Source organism: Chamaea fasciata, unplaced genomic scaffold (assembly GCF_029207755.1).
Source record: "Chamaea fasciata isolate MVZ Bird 193981 ecotype frontalis unplaced genomic scaffold, bChaFas1.0.hap1 SCAF_11, whole genome shotgun sequence".
Taxonomy (NCBI): domain Eukaryota; kingdom Metazoa; phylum Chordata; class Aves; order Passeriformes; family Sylviidae; genus Chamaea; species Chamaea fasciata.
Window position 1 is genome coordinate 19,678,007 of NW_027094096.1, and position 16,505 is coordinate 19,694,511.

The following is a 16,505-nucleotide window of genomic DNA, read 5'->3' on the forward strand; positions in this document are numbered from 1 at the left end:
ACAGGGAGGGCACACAGATGTCTCTCTGGAGACATCCCAAACCCACCTGGATATGTTCCTGTGTCACCTGCTTCAGGTGACCCCACCTTGGCAGGGGGTTGGACTGGATAACCTCCAGAGGTCCCTTCCAACCAGAAATATTCTGTGATTCTGTGAAGGAGTAGCCTTGCTCCAACACAAGAGCTGACCAGGACAGAGCTGGGCTGCTTCCCCAGTGCCACTCACAGCACTTACCCTACACATCAAACTGGGCCAACAAGGGACACGCCACACACAAAACAGGGCCACAGCAACAGAAAATCCAACTGGAACAAGACTGGGAGTTTGTAATTACGCTGGTTACGATCTGTAATAATGTGATATTATTCTTCATTCTGGTGACAAGTTGTAGGCTGGTATTTACTAACAGATATAGAGCTACAGGTGAATAAAACTGGCGTGACTCCAACATAATGAAGAATTATACTGTTAGCATTCTTCTACCCACACTACCTACAATCTAATTTCCATTTGTTACTGTGGCTGCTGGTTTCTACATTGAGTCTTTTTAATTAAACTTTGTATATGCATCATTAGCAAAACTTTTAGCTTTTTAAAATTAATTTTGGATCGTGTCTTGTTCAAATTTATTGTTCACTAAAGGATGTAAAGAATCTCAAAAACCTTCTTTGTATGTATTCCCTAAACGTATATAAACACATTAGCATAGGAAAAGAATGTGTAAATACACATAATATAATTAGCACTTTCACTAATGTGTGGTTGTACCTTTCATACCTTACAACTGCCACTAGAAAACAAAGAATAAAGTGTAATTAGAATCTGTCAGAACTAACAATATTACAAATCCTAATTGTATGTTATTGACCAAGTTTAACACTATTCATATATTAATTTTGACAGTTTTTTGCAACTTCACTTGAGTCTAAGAATAAGCCGAGTTATTTTCAGTGGTTAATTTTTAATCAGCTCTATGTTTTCACCAATTAGACCATTTATTCTCAGTTAGCAGAAAATAGCGTTAACGAAAATATTTATTAATGATAATGTTTGTAAAGATCTATTTCTCAATAAAATACAGGCACTAGCACAAATGAACCCAGAGTTTCCATTTATGCAAATTACTTATCTCCATGGTTACATGAGCTAATAGACTGGTGTTTTACACAACATATATGCACCAAAACATTAATCTATTAATGAACAAAGCAGCAAATCTGTGTCTTTATGACCAAACATGTGCTATCGTTGAATGCTGGCAACACAATCTGCTGTCATACACGAGAAACACCCAGGGATTCAGAGAGATCTGAGCAGCACCCTTGAGTGATGGATACAGAAACCTGCTGAGCTTCAGAGGCACAAGTTCCCCAAAGTGGCCCCTCCAAGTCTCCAATGCTACAAACTCATCCCCTCCAGTTTCCATTTAAAACTCTTCCACTGAACACTTTGTTTCACACAACCTATCGAGGATATTTTCACTTCTCTACATGAAGTGTGCAGGCCTGTTTATCAGTGCAAGATTTTCCTAATAAAAATCATGACTTTCCCTTGCCATGTGGTTTCTCTTGGCATGGAAATCACAGACCCTGCCATTCCAACCACTGTGTTAATGAAGAATGTTAGAATAAGTGTTGTTAACTTGGAATCTATATAAATGTGCAGTTTCACAGCCAGTGATTTAAGAGGATTTTTTAAAGTTTACAGGATGACAGCAATACCAGCAAGGTTTAAAGGAATGAAGTATCTGCCACCCCTCAGGGGTAGTAAAGTGTCAGGGTTTTGACAGTAATTACCTAGCTTCCAGCTTCTCCAAAATCATCTTGCGTACTTTGTATTTCTGAGAAAGTCCCTGCACTCCCATTACTGTCTTCAGGCTTCCCAATAGTCCCAGTTGCCTCAGCAATGTATTGAAAAACAAAATCTGAGCATTTATTTGTAAAATAAAGGATTTTTATTTGACTTTCTTAAAATTTCCCCTGGCAATTTAATATTAATTAAAATCTGTTGAGCCATATGGTGACTTTTCTTTTTCTTAACAAACAGTATGACTTTCATATTTTCTACCATGATTTTTTCCCACTTTTGCCGTAACAAGCAACAAAGCTTAGAGAGATCATAGCACACAGACATCACTGGTTCAAATATTAATGCAGCCACAGAGACAGACCAAAAGGGACCACAAAACAAATTTTTTTCAAAGCATTTTAAGCAAGTGAACTTTGTGTGATTTATCTATGCCCTGTAACAAAATAGATTTTCACATTCATAAACAGAGTCAGAGAAGATCATGGATCCTGGCACTCACCTGTTTCTAAGCTGTAAAGAACTTGCCTTTATATCTATGGTGCAGAATTACACATTAATGCTTTCTGTGCCAGCCAGCACCCGATTTTTAAAATTGCAGCAATAAAGATCATACACTGATTCCAGATTAGGACAAGATGGAGAAAGAAACAATCTCGCTTAAGCTGCTTCTTGTGAAGAGCGAGAGCAAAGGCAGAGTTTACACCTGTGGAAGCAGAGCACTTGCGAGTGTGGCTTGGGCTGAACCACATTTGTAGAACAGCTCCTCAAGCAGGAGCTCCTGCCAGCCCCTCTTGTCCCTGCACACTCCATCTCTGCTCTGCACAGACTGCTGCTCTGCCAGCTTTCTCCCTGACCAGTGACAAGCGACTTAGCCCCTGCTAAGGGAAAAGGCAAAAGCTGGATCTATCTGGCTTTACTGTCTCCCTCAAATCCTGCCAAAATGTGACATCAATATGCCATTGCATCAACAAATTGTGCAACGAATGCACCTGCTTCAGATGCATTAGGAAAAATGCCTGTAACACACTACACTGTTAATCTCCAGCATTTGGATCTTGACAAATTCTGCCGATGTCCGTCCCTCACTCACAATTAACACAGCATGAATAAGCATTGCTAAATTAACAACTCTTCTACTATAAGTGTGATTTTCATACCCTGTAGGAAAAAATTTAAATCAAGATGCATATACTTAGATTTAGAAAAAGGAGATGTTGCTACACACTGGCATTGACAAATTTCCCCCAGTTTTCCCCCTGAGAAAAATACAAAAGCCTCAGATCTAAAACAACGATAACAATAAAAAAACAGTAAGAAAAAGATATTTTCAGGTGCCTTAGAAACATTCAGCTACTATAGAAAACCTGCACAGTGACTCAGGAAAGGACACTCTGGATCTACCATAGTCAGAGTGAAAAATTGCACCTCCAAGATTACTAAAAGCTAAAGAGTCTAATAAATCTCAACAAACAGCAAAGACATCAGGGCTCCAAGTGTAAATAGAATTTGGAGTTTTTTCCCTAGATCTAAACTCATAAACTGGTCACAAAGCCAGCCAAATATTTACATCTGAAAAATCTGTTCTCCATATTTTGTATTTTAAGTGAAACCTTGGCCATTCAAGTCTGATATTTCCCCCTAAGTGCAGTCACCCTTTGTGAAGTTTTACAGTGATATATGTCTAACATACATGGACAAGCCCAAAGATGTATTTTAAGCTCATCAGCTCTTAATTGAGATTTTCAAAGCGGCTTAAGGGATTTAGACAAAAAATACTCATTTCTTATTTCCTTTTATCACCAATACATGGCTAAACTCCTCGGCTGCTCTGAAAATCTCAGTGAGCTGGATATGTATTCACTGGATGTAAGAGAACTGTCATGTTTGCTATCTATCTAAAAGATAAAACTCTTAAGCTTAAGTGAAAAAAATAATTGGATAGATTTTGCTTATGCCATCAGTGAAGACTTTACAAACTCATGTTCTGCAAAACCCCCTTTTTTTTTAGCTGAATGGGAACACTTCAAAAAGGCTTTTTTAGTCAGCTGAAATGAGAGCTGTGATGATACAAATGTGCTGGTTTCAGGAATAAGAAATCTATTTTGCATTGCTCTAGTACAGAGGCATGCTTAAGGTTGGATTTCTCTGGTCTATCAAAAGCACCATAAAATTTTTTGTAGTTTAATAGTGAATCTTGAGAGCTCCGAGCCAAGAAATTACACAATCTAGCAAATTCCAGGCACTGGAGGTTTTCTGTGCTACTGAATATAGAAACACTGGGTAGGACAGAAATTTACGATGAAATTGAAGCAGCTGCTCCTTTTAGCAGATTGGGAGTTTCAGGTTTGAGGTGGCGAAGTAGAGAGAAAAGCTGGATCCAAGATGATGCAGGTGTCTCCTGCAGGATTTAGCCAGGCCTGTTGTGCCAGTTTGCAAGGTCAGAATTTTGCACGTACGGGCCAGTGCCAGATTTTTGCCTATATTAGTGTCCTTGGCAAGGGTTGAAAAACGCTACTAAGCGATACTACCAAGCCAGAACAAGAGTCTCCTGATATTTCCTGGGAATCACAAGAGATCACGTTCGCTCTTCATACGCAGAGCACAAGGTAGGGCCCGGCCCGGTCCTTTGGCTGAAACCCGGTTAATTGCGGCCGGGATCGCGGCGCTGCCGCTCCCGCCCCGCAGCAGCGCCCATTCCCGGGATGCGCTCGCGCCGGAGCCGCTCCCTGCGCGCCCCCTCCGTTCCCACGCGGGGAGGCCAGACTCGCCCCCCGCGGAGCCTCCGCGGGCCACATCCAGGTTTCGCCCAGTCCTGCCTTCGGGACGCTCCGATTTTTGCTGTTATGTTTGGTAGGGCAATTTTTTTTTCGTGTTGTTTTGTATTTTCTTTTTTTCTTTTAATGCCCGCAGTGGGAGCCGCCAGCCCTGGCGGGGCGCCGGGGCCGGGGGAGCGCGGCTGCAGCGGGACCCCGGCGGGCTCCGCCCGCTGGCCGCGGGGCTCCGCGCGTTCCCTGGATGCTGCGCGCTCCCCCTGCGGAGGGAAGGAGGGAGGGAAGAAGGGAGGAGAGAAGGAAGGAGGAGGAGGGAAGGGGGGCGGGAAGGAGGCCGGGGCTGCCGGCGGGAGGCGGGGGAGGGCGGCCGGGGCCGGGGCCGCCAGGCCGGGGCGGCTGCAGCGGGACGAGGCGCGGCGCGGGCGGGCGGGCGAGGCCCGGCAGCAGCGGCGGCCCCGCTCCGCTCCGCTCCGCCCCGCGGCTCTCCCCGCCCGGCCGCCCCGCAGCCCTGCCCGCGTCCGCCCGCCTGCCCAGCACCCCCGAGCAGCGGCTCCTGGGCAGCGCCAGCACCGCCTCGTAGGGGGAAACAGAGGCAGCGAGGCAAGAGGAGGGCGGCAAACAGCTCTGGGTTACTGAAACCAGTACGGGAGCTGCCAGGACAAGCGGAGCTTTAGCCAAAAATAGCTCGTTCAGGGTTAGGATTTTTTTTTTCTTTTTTCTTCCTTTTTGTTCCCCCCCCCCCCCCCCCTTTTTTTTTTTTAATTTCTTTCTTGTAGTGGAGCGGCCGGGAGGAGTGCCCCCAGCGCAGCGCGCAGCCGAGCAGCCGGGGCAGGATGTACCAGGGACACATGCAGGTAAGCGGCCGCCGGCGGGCGGCACGCGGGGAGCCCGCAGCGGGCTCCGCTGAAACGCGGCTCTGGGAAGTTTTCGGTGGGCTGAGCGGAGGGGGAGATGCCACCCTGGCACTGTGTGCAACAAGTGACCTGGTGCGGTGTGACCGTGGCACGCCAGCTCAGGGCCGAAGGGAGCGGCGTGCCTGGGGCTGGCGCTGCTCGTGGGGGGGAGGATGGCAAAGGGGTTCTGTCAACTTTGTAACTAGGTGAAGTTCTCTGTGTATTTTTCCATGTATGACGCCTGCTTGTTCAAACAGATTCAAGGGAGTATTCCAGGGCAAACATTATTATGGCATGCTTTAAAGTGACACATGTCTCCTGCCATCCTCTTGATGCATCTCTTCCTGTATGTCAAGTGAAGGGCAAACAATAAGGGAAAAGACAGAGCACTTGCTTTGCAAAATCTGCAGAGGTTTCACACCACACTCAAACTGTCGATTTTGCTCAGTGTGTTGTGTTTAAAGGTGCTGGATTTCTATTCTTCCCTCCCGACACGGGATGAGGATTGATTTTGCTAAGCCAGGGAATGACTCTGTAGAATGAATTCAAACACATGGCGAAGAGACTTGAAGATTTTAGGCAGAAATCTTGTCTCATGATCCTACTGATTTTACCTTGGCAGAATACGCCCCTCCTGATAAAAACATTCTACTGCCTTGGACCTGATGGTTTTAACCTTGACTCCCACTCTCCTTCACATGGCTCTTCCTCGGAAAGCCAAGTCTGTTTTGAAGGAGGAAGTATCACAGTGGAGTGAAGGTTTACACTGGTCTTCCAGATTCATTCCTTTGCTTTGGACCCAGTCTGGCTTGGTGTTGTTCCCTGCCAGGAAGGATCAGATGCTTTGATCAGGCACAGTGGCACCAGCCTGGTGTGTGGTGTTGTTAGCACCGAGGCTGTTCAGAGAGGAGCTGCAGCCTCAGGAGGTGCGAGCTGACCACTTCTGTTTGGTGTGACAGCATTTAAACGCGCACTGAATGGTCGTGGGGGACAGCAGGCAGTGTCAGAGCCAGGGTTGTGCACCATGCAGACGAGTTGAGAGAGTTCTCTGATTCAGCACTGCCTTCCAGAGCTGAGTGATCCCGGTTACTCTTTCATGTTTGTGTTATCTGGTCGCAGCAGTGACAAATAATGTGTCATAATACTGCTTGTGGCAGGAGAGCAAACAGGTTTTAACAAGAGATGTGATCAATGGAGGGAGTGTGCGCATTACCGTTTATTTCTGATAATAAGGTTAAAGCACCAAACCAATCTTGTAAATAATGCTGCTGGATGGGACGTTGCCGAATAGGTATTTACATCCTTAAGAAAGCAGAAGTTCTTTGCTGTGAGTTACGTCTTGCAAGATTTCAACAGATGTACAGCAGTTCATAAAACGAAATCTAATGGAATCTTGAGCTGTCTCACAGCATTGTAAATTTTCTGCATCATTAAAAGATCGAAATCAAACTTGCAATAGGAAATAAGGTCAAAACATGCAAATATGTTGTGACTGGTGTACTTTAATTTTTTTTCTTTCAGAATACTTTTATTTTTCTAGCTCAGATATAATTACATTCTAGCCAAATTCTCTTAAAAAGCTTGCTGAAGTAAATATACTATTCCTGTTGAGTACACTTGTCATTTTTAAGAACAAAAGCCCACCTCAGTTCATCTTCCAAACTTTTGAATATATTTTTGTCCTAACAGGAAGCATTAATGAGCTTCAGATAACATCTACAAAGCCTAAAGCCTTAGGAGAGATTTTCATGTTTAGTATATCCTTAATTAGAGCCTTTAAGTGAGTCAGGCAAAGACAATAAGAAGCCAATTTCTTTGCAATGAAATGATCTACTGTAATGTTGATTAAACCCTGTTGGAACATAACCTAAGTTACGATTCAAATACAGTATCAAACCTCACACTAAGAAAAATGTCGGCACATTTTAACCATTATAGGTTCTTTCCTAGTGTCCAAGACTTCTAAGACTTTTACCAATTTAGGAAGAACTATTTACTTTAGGAAGAACTATTAACAGTGATTACCTGTTAATCTAAAATAAGGTGAACCATAAACCCAACCAACAAGTCAGATGCAGAAATCAGCACCCTGGACTCCTAAGCAAAAATAATCTCGTTTTTCAAGCACTGAGTCCTTAATAGAATTTACTCTTCTTAAAGAGTAGGTGGGGTGTTTAGCTGGGTAAACTACACTACCTGGGTACATCCAAATGCAAAATGATGGGCCAGAATATGATGCCTGATCCTACACTCTTTAAAGCAATAACTCTTGTGAAGTTGTCAGGATCAAATGTAGGATCTGATTTTAGAATTCCAGCAATCATTTCCCTTTTTCCTACTGTTCTGTTCTCAGATATAAAAGTAGAATCTGCAGAATTAATTCCATAGTCCACTTTTTTTAAAAGATGTTTGCAGAGCATGTTTCACCAATAACCTGCTGTAACTCAGCTAATTCTTGTAATACTCTAAAAGGGGAGAACCTTAACAGCGGTAACAAGGTAATAAGCATAATTACAGAGATTGGGAATTTACCTATCTTGGAGAGGCATCAATCATTATCAGCTTCACTGGGGAATTTCTCACTAAGCTCGGCAAATTTTGCAAGTGTAGATGAAATACACTTTGCATTTAAGCTCTGCTGAAATCCAGCCCTGAAAGTACTTTACCACATCAGGCCATAATGTGTGTATCTCTTCTTAATGCTTTGTTTACAGTACAGATTAGGTTTGTCAGGTTTGGTAGGGTTTTTTCCCAGAAGCCAGAAAATCACTTCATTTATTCCAAAGACCTAGGTTTATATTTTCTTCTTACTGGTTTCTAAGTGAAGCCTCAGAATGCGGAAATACTAGAGAGGTCCTAAGCTACAATTCCTAAGGCAGTTTAAAACATCGAAAAGGAAGGCATGTCCTGCCTTCACATTTCCAGGTGTCTTTCTGTAGGATTTGTTTTTGTGACCACTTGTGCACCACATGCTTTCAGGTGAAACACCAGGAGAGAGGTGAGGTGGCCTTCCACGGGGCCAGCACCGCAGCCGGAGAAGTGCAGTGCCACGGGAGCTCTTTCTAAGCTATTTCACCATCCTGATGAGCTTAAGCACTGGATGTCTCCATGTTTACAGACCAGTTGAGTTTGAGCAGGGACTGCCACGGGTGCTGAGACACCAGCTGCCCCTCCTGAGCCCCGGGGATGAGGCTTCTGCATGAGAAAGAGAACTTCAGATGAGATGCACGGGTTGTTTGTCCACCAACGTACAACCTCAGTTATGTAAGAAGTCCTGTTTAATTCAGTAGATGTAGGCTCTGACAAGACGGAACCTGATGGATACAGGAGCACACCCTGGGATTCACAGAAAAGGCAGAAGAGCCAAGTCTAAGTGCTGAATTGTACAGCTGAAAGGGAGTGTTTGTCTCTTAGGATAATGTGTGCAATCCAGTGTGTGCTGTTTTCCATCCCCAACAAAGCAGTAGAAGACCAGATGGAAGCAGAACATAAGCTGAGTTCAACCCCCAATCACTGCTCTAAAATTGCTGTCATTTTAACAACCAGCTATAAGATGTTTTAAAGTTTTTACAGTATAATATAGACCTGGTACCAGTCTTCCTGTTGACTTTTATGAAAGTTCTATAAATGAACGGGGGGCAAATTTCAGTCACAGGATGGGATTTGCACAGCATTTGGCTTCCTATGAAATTCAAAATAAGTGCTTTCAAAACTGTTTGCCCTGATGCTGTATTTAGTCAGCCTTCCCCAGCACAAATGCTTGAACAGAAGAAGTGCTTTGCCAAATGTTGGCATGGGATTTTATATATGGCAGTGTTATGTTTCAAGATGGTTTAATTTAGACGAAGCAGAAGTCTTGACCACACAGGGGTGTCAGAGTTCCTCTGGGACTTTTTTTGCAGGAGCAGGCTTGTTAGTCCTGATGCCTTGGCAAAGTTCCAGATCAGATAGTTTGTCTCCTAAACTTTTAATTGCACAGGCAATCAGCCTCATGCCCTTAATTCTTGTGTTGTGATACTTCAGATTGTACCGTTGGCATTTCCTATTTACATGAAATGATCCATATTAATGATTCACATTTCATTAGGATTTCAGTTGCCAAACACACAGCTGTATGATCGTAGTGGGTCTACAAAAAAATAATATGTGTACATGAAAATTCTTGCAAGATGGAACCTCAAGGGCTTCACATGTTTTAGTGGGCCTGAAAAGCATTGCTGAATATTTTATAAAAGACTTTTTTGCACTGATTTCTCAACATTTAAGACACAGCTAACTCACTGAGGAAAGGGAAGCAGAGCAGTCTGAATATTAACTGCAACAGCAAATCCCATTTTGGTTTACTTGGAAACCTATTAAAAATACTGTAACAGTGTTGGTTACACTGCTACCTAAAATAAATAAACCCCAAGCTATTAAAAAGTTACGAAAAAAAAAAAAGTAATGTGCATTTTTACATTAATGAAATGGCCCACAAAGAACATACACAACGTAAAATTGAATTCAATGCTAAATTGAATCTCCGCTTAGCTGTTAATACCAACATAAACTTAATAACTTCAAACTACAAAATTTTAAAAATCTGGGCACATGGCTGGAATCCTAACTGATCTCTGCTGGTATTTATGAATCGTAACTCCTAGGCTAGGTAAAACTACATTATGATAACTGATAATATCTTATTATTACAACTTTTTTTTAAAAGTACTGACAATACTAGGGCAGTCTTTCTGGTGCTATGTTTTCCATTTTGCCTTGATATTTTCCGGTGTTTCAGTAGCAGCTCTACCAAGTTTTGAACAGCAGATTATGAACTGCTTGTAAATTGAAAAAATGTAAAACTAATGAGCTCACTTCCACAGAATGAAGTTCATTCAAAGAAAGTAGATGATAAATTGCATTTGGCGAAGGCACAGACCAAAACTGTAAAAGTTGTGATCATCTGCGGTGCTGGTAGGGAGAAGCGTTCCTTGAAGCTGTTGAGCAGTTTTACAAGAGCCTAGTAGAAAATCTTGCAGAGGCTCAGAAATTCTTGGCACATGCTGTATTTTTACTGGATGTAAATTAGGAAAAACTTTTACTAACTAAGGATCCACCCCTCTATTCTGGATTTAAATTCATTCAAAACATAGAAAAGCAACAGTGCCTAGCGTAGTCCCTGTCATATATTAATATAAATGTTATTCTAAACCCGGTATGTAACATTCACCAGAGGCACTGTTTACTCAGGAACCATGCTGTACTTGATTTTTTTAATCTACCATTATTGTCACAATTTACTATGCAAAGGAGGAGGATAAAAAGTAGGGATGAAGTCCACCAGCTGGTCTAGGATGAATTGTCCAAATAGAACAAGGGGCATGAAAGGATGGAAAAAATAATTCATGCAGATATTTAGACTTTAGGAAATGCAGTCTCATAACTCAGCTGTAGAATATTTTGTAATTTTCAATAATCTTGTCTCTAAGCAAGCTTTTAAAAAGGGTGTTGATGTACAAACCAGGTCCATTTAAAATCATCTATCCAGCTTTATTTGCTACTCTTTTTGCAAATGTTGAAAATGAAAAAGGTAAAAGCATTGAAAGAGTACTTCGGATTAATCTTCCCAGCACTCCAAATGCATACTAGTTGTTTGTTTCGCAAAATGTAATTTTTCACAGTCTGTTTCAGAAATAGGTGATGCTGCAAAACACAGAGAAACACTTGTCTTCCAAATCAGTGTCATGGCACGTAAACTAGGAGGTGGCTTTTGGTAGCTATAGATTTTCATCATTGTCCGCTAATATTTCTAATAAAAATGCCTAAGCATCATAAAGACCAAATTCAGCAAATTTTTCTGCCAGGTTAGAATTATTATAAACAGTCTAATATTTCATTGCTCTGCTCTCAGGCTTTTGAAGTTCTGAGTCATTGGTACATGAGTTTTACTTCCAGTGGTTTATTTGCATATAAATAAAATAAATTCTAAAATATCAAGTAAGTGAAACTCATTATACGCAATGGGAAAAAAAAAATCCATGTCTCATCAGTTTACCCATGCTCAGAAGTACAAATCACAACCCAAAGTTTAGTGTTAGCCCGCGAATGTGATTTTCCCAAAGTTTGCGCAATTAGTCGTGTATCAGCATTACTGCAGTTCCTCTCAAAAAAACACTTTGTGCCAAACTTCTGTGGGTTGGCATAGTAGACGTAACCATCAGCTAAATGCATGGTAGATATGAGCCTCAAGAGAATCTAAGTTTTCTTCCTCCTCTTCTCCATTGCCCATCACGCCACTCAGATTTGCCACTGTTGCTCCTCTCACTGTCCTGTTTGTTAATTTTCTCCTCCTTGCTCGAGTTGGAAGGATTTCATGAAATGTTTTGCCTCCTGCCACGTTTGTGCTGTGTTTTCCAGCCAGCTCACCCGGGCCGTGCCTGCTGCGTGCGTTGGGGCTGAGTCCCCTCTCAGCAGCACTTGGTCACAAAACAAAAGTGTTCCACAGCCAAGTTCTGCTCACTGCCACCAGCAGAAGGAGGGGAACTGGTGGTGGAATATTTGGTCACCAGCAGAGCTCCCTCTTCACAAACTGTATGGGAATTAGGAGGCAATAGGGGACTGCCACAAGAAGGGGAATAGCCAGCTGTACAGAAAGCACCTGAATTTTGTCTACAATGTTTTGCAGGGTAGGCCTGTGCCCATAAACTCACTTTTCTCGCATGCTTCTCTGTTTTGGCAATCCCTTCAGGAAATGAGCTGCACTAAAATATTTGTGAATTTCTCTGTAAAACGTGGAACACTCTACTGCTTCATGTTCACTTGTCCTAGAACAGTCTACTGTCTTCTGGTAACACATTAATTTCATATCATTTCATTTTTACACCTCTTAGCCCAATAAGGATGTTAAATACAATTTACCAACACTTTTGGACAGCATTTTTTCAATAAAATATGCATTTAGAACAAAATAACATCTGTGCATTTAGAACAACACCTAAAGCATGTGTAATAAGGAAAGTACTGGGCAATGAATTCAAACAAATTATCTTTCTTGATTAGGTTATGACTTTGTTTGCTGTTATGAGATACATAAAAGAAATTCAGATGCTTTTGTCCACTGAGATTTAAAAGTGAGACCTTCAGAATTATTTTGACATGCATTTACTATCAATCATTTGGCTTTATAGACTTTAATAGTTTTCAAAAGCTGAGGAAACAAACTTAAAAATTTGCCTCACCAACCTTAGAGCCAGCTGTGTCTTAACCGTTATATCAGTGAATCTAATCTGAAATTACACTCTTGTAAAAAACAGAGTAATTTGCTTCTAAGCCTTTTTCACGTTAATTTCTGTCTTCCCAATGTCATCAGTCGGGTTCCAAAGCTAATACAATTCCAGTGTTAATACAGCACTTCCGGGATAGAGGCAGGAAAGCTGTCACAAAATGCATTTTCAAATTCACCACTTTCTGTCTAGTAGGTGTATCAATAAAAGGTCCAGGAACTCTTATTCACTATTAATTGAAAATCAGTGGACAGGAAATACTTGCCCGTTTAAGCCTAGCCTGAAATACTGAAATATGGTTCTCAATAAGTAATGCTGAATATTAAAGTTTAACTTCACAAAATTTCCTATGGTGAATTTTGCTAATATTAATGTAGGAATAAAAAAAACCTACAATAAATAGAAGCTTTTTTAGTATTTCTGAGTATTATGTAAAACTGAGAGTTAACGTCACATTTTGATATGCTAGTAATCTGTCAGAAAAAAATCTGAAAAAAAATTCATATCGTAAACAACAGATTCATATTATTTATGCTAGGTAGGAGATGGCCTTAGTCCTTAATATGGCCTTGGACACCATTGTCATGGGAGTAATGACAGAAATGTGACAGAAATGATTAATGAAATAAAAAATACAGCTTGACATGTGTCTCTTCAAAGTGACAGGTTATTTCTGCTGTCATTCATGGAAGTTTAACAAGGAATATAATTTTCCAGTTGCAGGCTTGAGATGTAGATGATATCTTTCGTCTTTTGCTATTTGTTGTCTAACAGTCCTTTCAAGAACCAGGACAATTTTAAGAAGGCTTTTAAAAAGGAACTCAAGAAAGAATGTTAGGTAAAAGAAAGGGGGGAAATTAGGGTGTACAAAAGAGAAAACAATGCAAAAGTATGGAAACTAGGAAGTGAGTGAGTGCTGGTTTTGTTCTGAGCAGTAGAAAATATTCTTGATATTACCACTCTACCCAATCCAGGTAACATACACAACATGACAAGTTAAATGTAGCTGGAAGGGATGCACAGGATTGCCTGAACCTGTGCAAACAAAAGAAATCACGATTATTAGAAGACAGCTAGATATTACATGGAAGTAGTGAAAGAACAATAATCCGTGTAGCACTCACAATAAAGGACTACTTGCTGTTCAGGAAAGATAGAAAACCAAAGGTATTGGTTATATTAAGAACCAGGACCCAAAGAAAATGAGTAAAATTTTATAAGAAGCTTCACAAGTAATATTTTCAATTGTTAAATTGTCGAGGTTATGCCTCAACACAGAGTATGGAGAACACCCAGGGCATGGAGATAGTTCCTCATAGGCAGAAGGAAAAAGTACAAGTTGCCTAAAGTAAAGCTTATTTAGATCTTAGAAATATTTAAAGTATATTAAAACAATCATTGGAAGTTTTTGGTTATCTCATGAAAAAGGGAGAGGAGAAGCAAAACATACTCAAAGTGGCATCTGTATTATGGATAACCTAATTTATGGTGCAAAACCAAAATGTTTAAGAGGGTATGAATTCTTCGGCTATTACAAATGTGTTATATTAAATTGGAGACTTGGTAGAAAATGTGTTATAATCTAGTTACGAATGTGAACAGAACAACAGAAAATATACCAAATTTAAGATAAGGTGAGGAAAAATGGTAAGACAGCTAACAGCCCAGATACCCATATGGCTATCCATAATCTTCAAGGTTTTAGGGAACAGACTTCAAGGAAAACTAAACAAACCTAGGAAAAAAAAAAAAAAAAAAAAAAGGCTATTTGAATTTATCAGGAAAACATAATGTCAGACTAACTCAACAGCATTTTCTGTTATCGTAGCTGGGAGTTTAGGCAAGGGAGGTATAACTGACTTGATCTTTATGATCTTTGGTAAGCATTTCCGTGTTACAGAAGAAATTATTATTGAAGCTGGAGAAAGTAAAGAATAGCAGTAAATCTGTAAAAGAAGGCAAGGAACTCATTCATGGGGAAATGAAAAATAGAGCACTAAAGGAAGGACTGTCAGACTGAGGAAAGTTTAATAGGGAAGGTTTTTGTGGATCACCGTTGGAAGTGGTTGTTTCTGATGTTTCATCCGTAAACGTACCAGAAGCAGGAGGATGGTGTCTCCATTTGTTGATTACTCAGTGCTGGAAATCATCAATATTGGGAAACATTCAGTACTGCTGAGCTCCAGTCACTGTACAGAGGGACCTTGTCTGTACTTCAACAATAGAATTATAATTTCATTTAACACTACAGTATAGTGCTGATCATCAATAACAGAAGCCTACCCTAAGCCATGGACCATAATTTAGAAATTACTGAGAAGAACGACTTGCACATACATAATGACTGTAAGTTGTCGATAAAATACATCCATAAAAAAGACAGATGCAGATCTAGTTTTAGAAGAGTTCTTTCCAGAATAGTCAGGAAAATATCAGTGCCAGTTGACAATGCCAGTAGCAGATTTTCAGCTGAGAATCTTGTACAGAAGAGAGGCATGGAAACAGGTCCAAAGAAGGATGATCAAGGAGAAGGGAAAGTCTATCTTACAAGAAGAGACCAAAAGATTTTGGCTTATTTCATTGAGCAGAATGACAGCTCAGCAGGACAATAATCACAGCATGTAAATGCATCAGGGAGATAAACACCAGATATGGAAAAACCTAAATTAGCTAAGAACAAAACTGGCACAGAAACAAATGGATATTAACCAGCTGTGAATAAATTTAGGTTGGAAATCAGAAGAAAGTTTCTGATCATTAGAGCAATCAAGATTTCCAGTAGCCTTCCAACTGGAATAGTGGAAGCAAAAAAATTAATTAAAGATGAAACACAATCAGTTGCTGGGAGATTTGGTTATGACATGCTGCCTTGTGAGACCAGAAGATTGTACCTCAATAACCCAGGGACAGCACCTTCCTTGTCTTAACAGAATCACAGAATGGTTCAGGTGGGAGTGGACCACAGGGGATCACCTGGTCCAATGTCCCTGCTTCAGCAGGGTCATCTCAGGGCACATGCTGCAGGATTGTGTCCAGATGGTTCTGGGGTGTCTCCAGTGAGGGACACTCCACATCCTCTCTGGGCAATCTGTTCCAGTGCACAGTCACTGCACAGGAAAGTTCTTTCTCATGTTCAGGTGGAACTTTCTGTGCGTCAGTTTCTGTCCATTGCCTCCTGTTTTGTTGTTTGGCACCACCAAGAAGAGTGAGGTCTGTCCTCTTGACCCCCTCCCTTTAGATATTTCTACAAATGAACGAGGTCCCCTCCCAGTCACCCCGTTGAAGTCGTCTTCAGAACTCTTTCAGAAACCGCCTTCTCTAATTTCTGTGACTTCAGCAGAAACACACCCTGGCTCTAGCTCAGAAAGACCAAAATACTCAACTTCAAGAAGTCAGAAGTCTTCCTGTTACAGCTGTGGAGGGCTTGACTGTCTTCACAGCTTGAGTAACCTCCTGCTGAGAGACCCACACAGGCAGTGACAAATTAGTGCCACTTTGCCAAGTCCAGAACATGGTTTTGAGTAGAGCTGAGCTCTAAAGTTTGAATATTCTCTCTGCCAGCTTTCTTGTCAAGTCTCCCACTCAGCTGAACTCATGTTTTTGCTTCATCTAAAACCTTTACAATCAGAGGAAATATATTTCCCCCATGCAGCTAAACTCAATGGTTTATGTTGGAGGCATTGAAGCCTTTCACCATCTCGCATTCATGTTCCTGCAAGTGGGCTCTGAGGGCTAGAAATCACCAGCTGTGTCAACATTGTGTAACAGGA

General features: G+C 41.2%; 1 protein-coding gene across 5 annotated transcripts in view; it reads left to right on the forward strand.

The window, feature by feature from the left end:
• Positions 1-5,154: 5,154 nt before the first annotated feature.
• The window catches only part of PEX5L (peroxisomal biogenesis factor 5 like), a 107,275-nt gene continuing 95,924 nt past the window's right edge, over positions 5,155-16,505 (forward strand). For 4 of the 5 annotated variants that reach the window (XM_066193549.1, XM_066193551.1, XM_066193550.1 and 1 more), the window contains exons 1-2: positions 5,155-5,274; positions 5,357-5,434. In XM_066193549.1, the coding sequence (XP_066049646.1) occupies positions 5,414-5,434 (21 nt within the window). In that variant the 5' untranslated portion in view covers positions 5,155-5,274; positions 5,357-5,413. Of the gene's footprint in view, positions 5,275-5,331; positions 5,435-16,505 lie in introns of those variants that run through there. The other variant, XM_066193553.1, reaches the window with a different exon arrangement.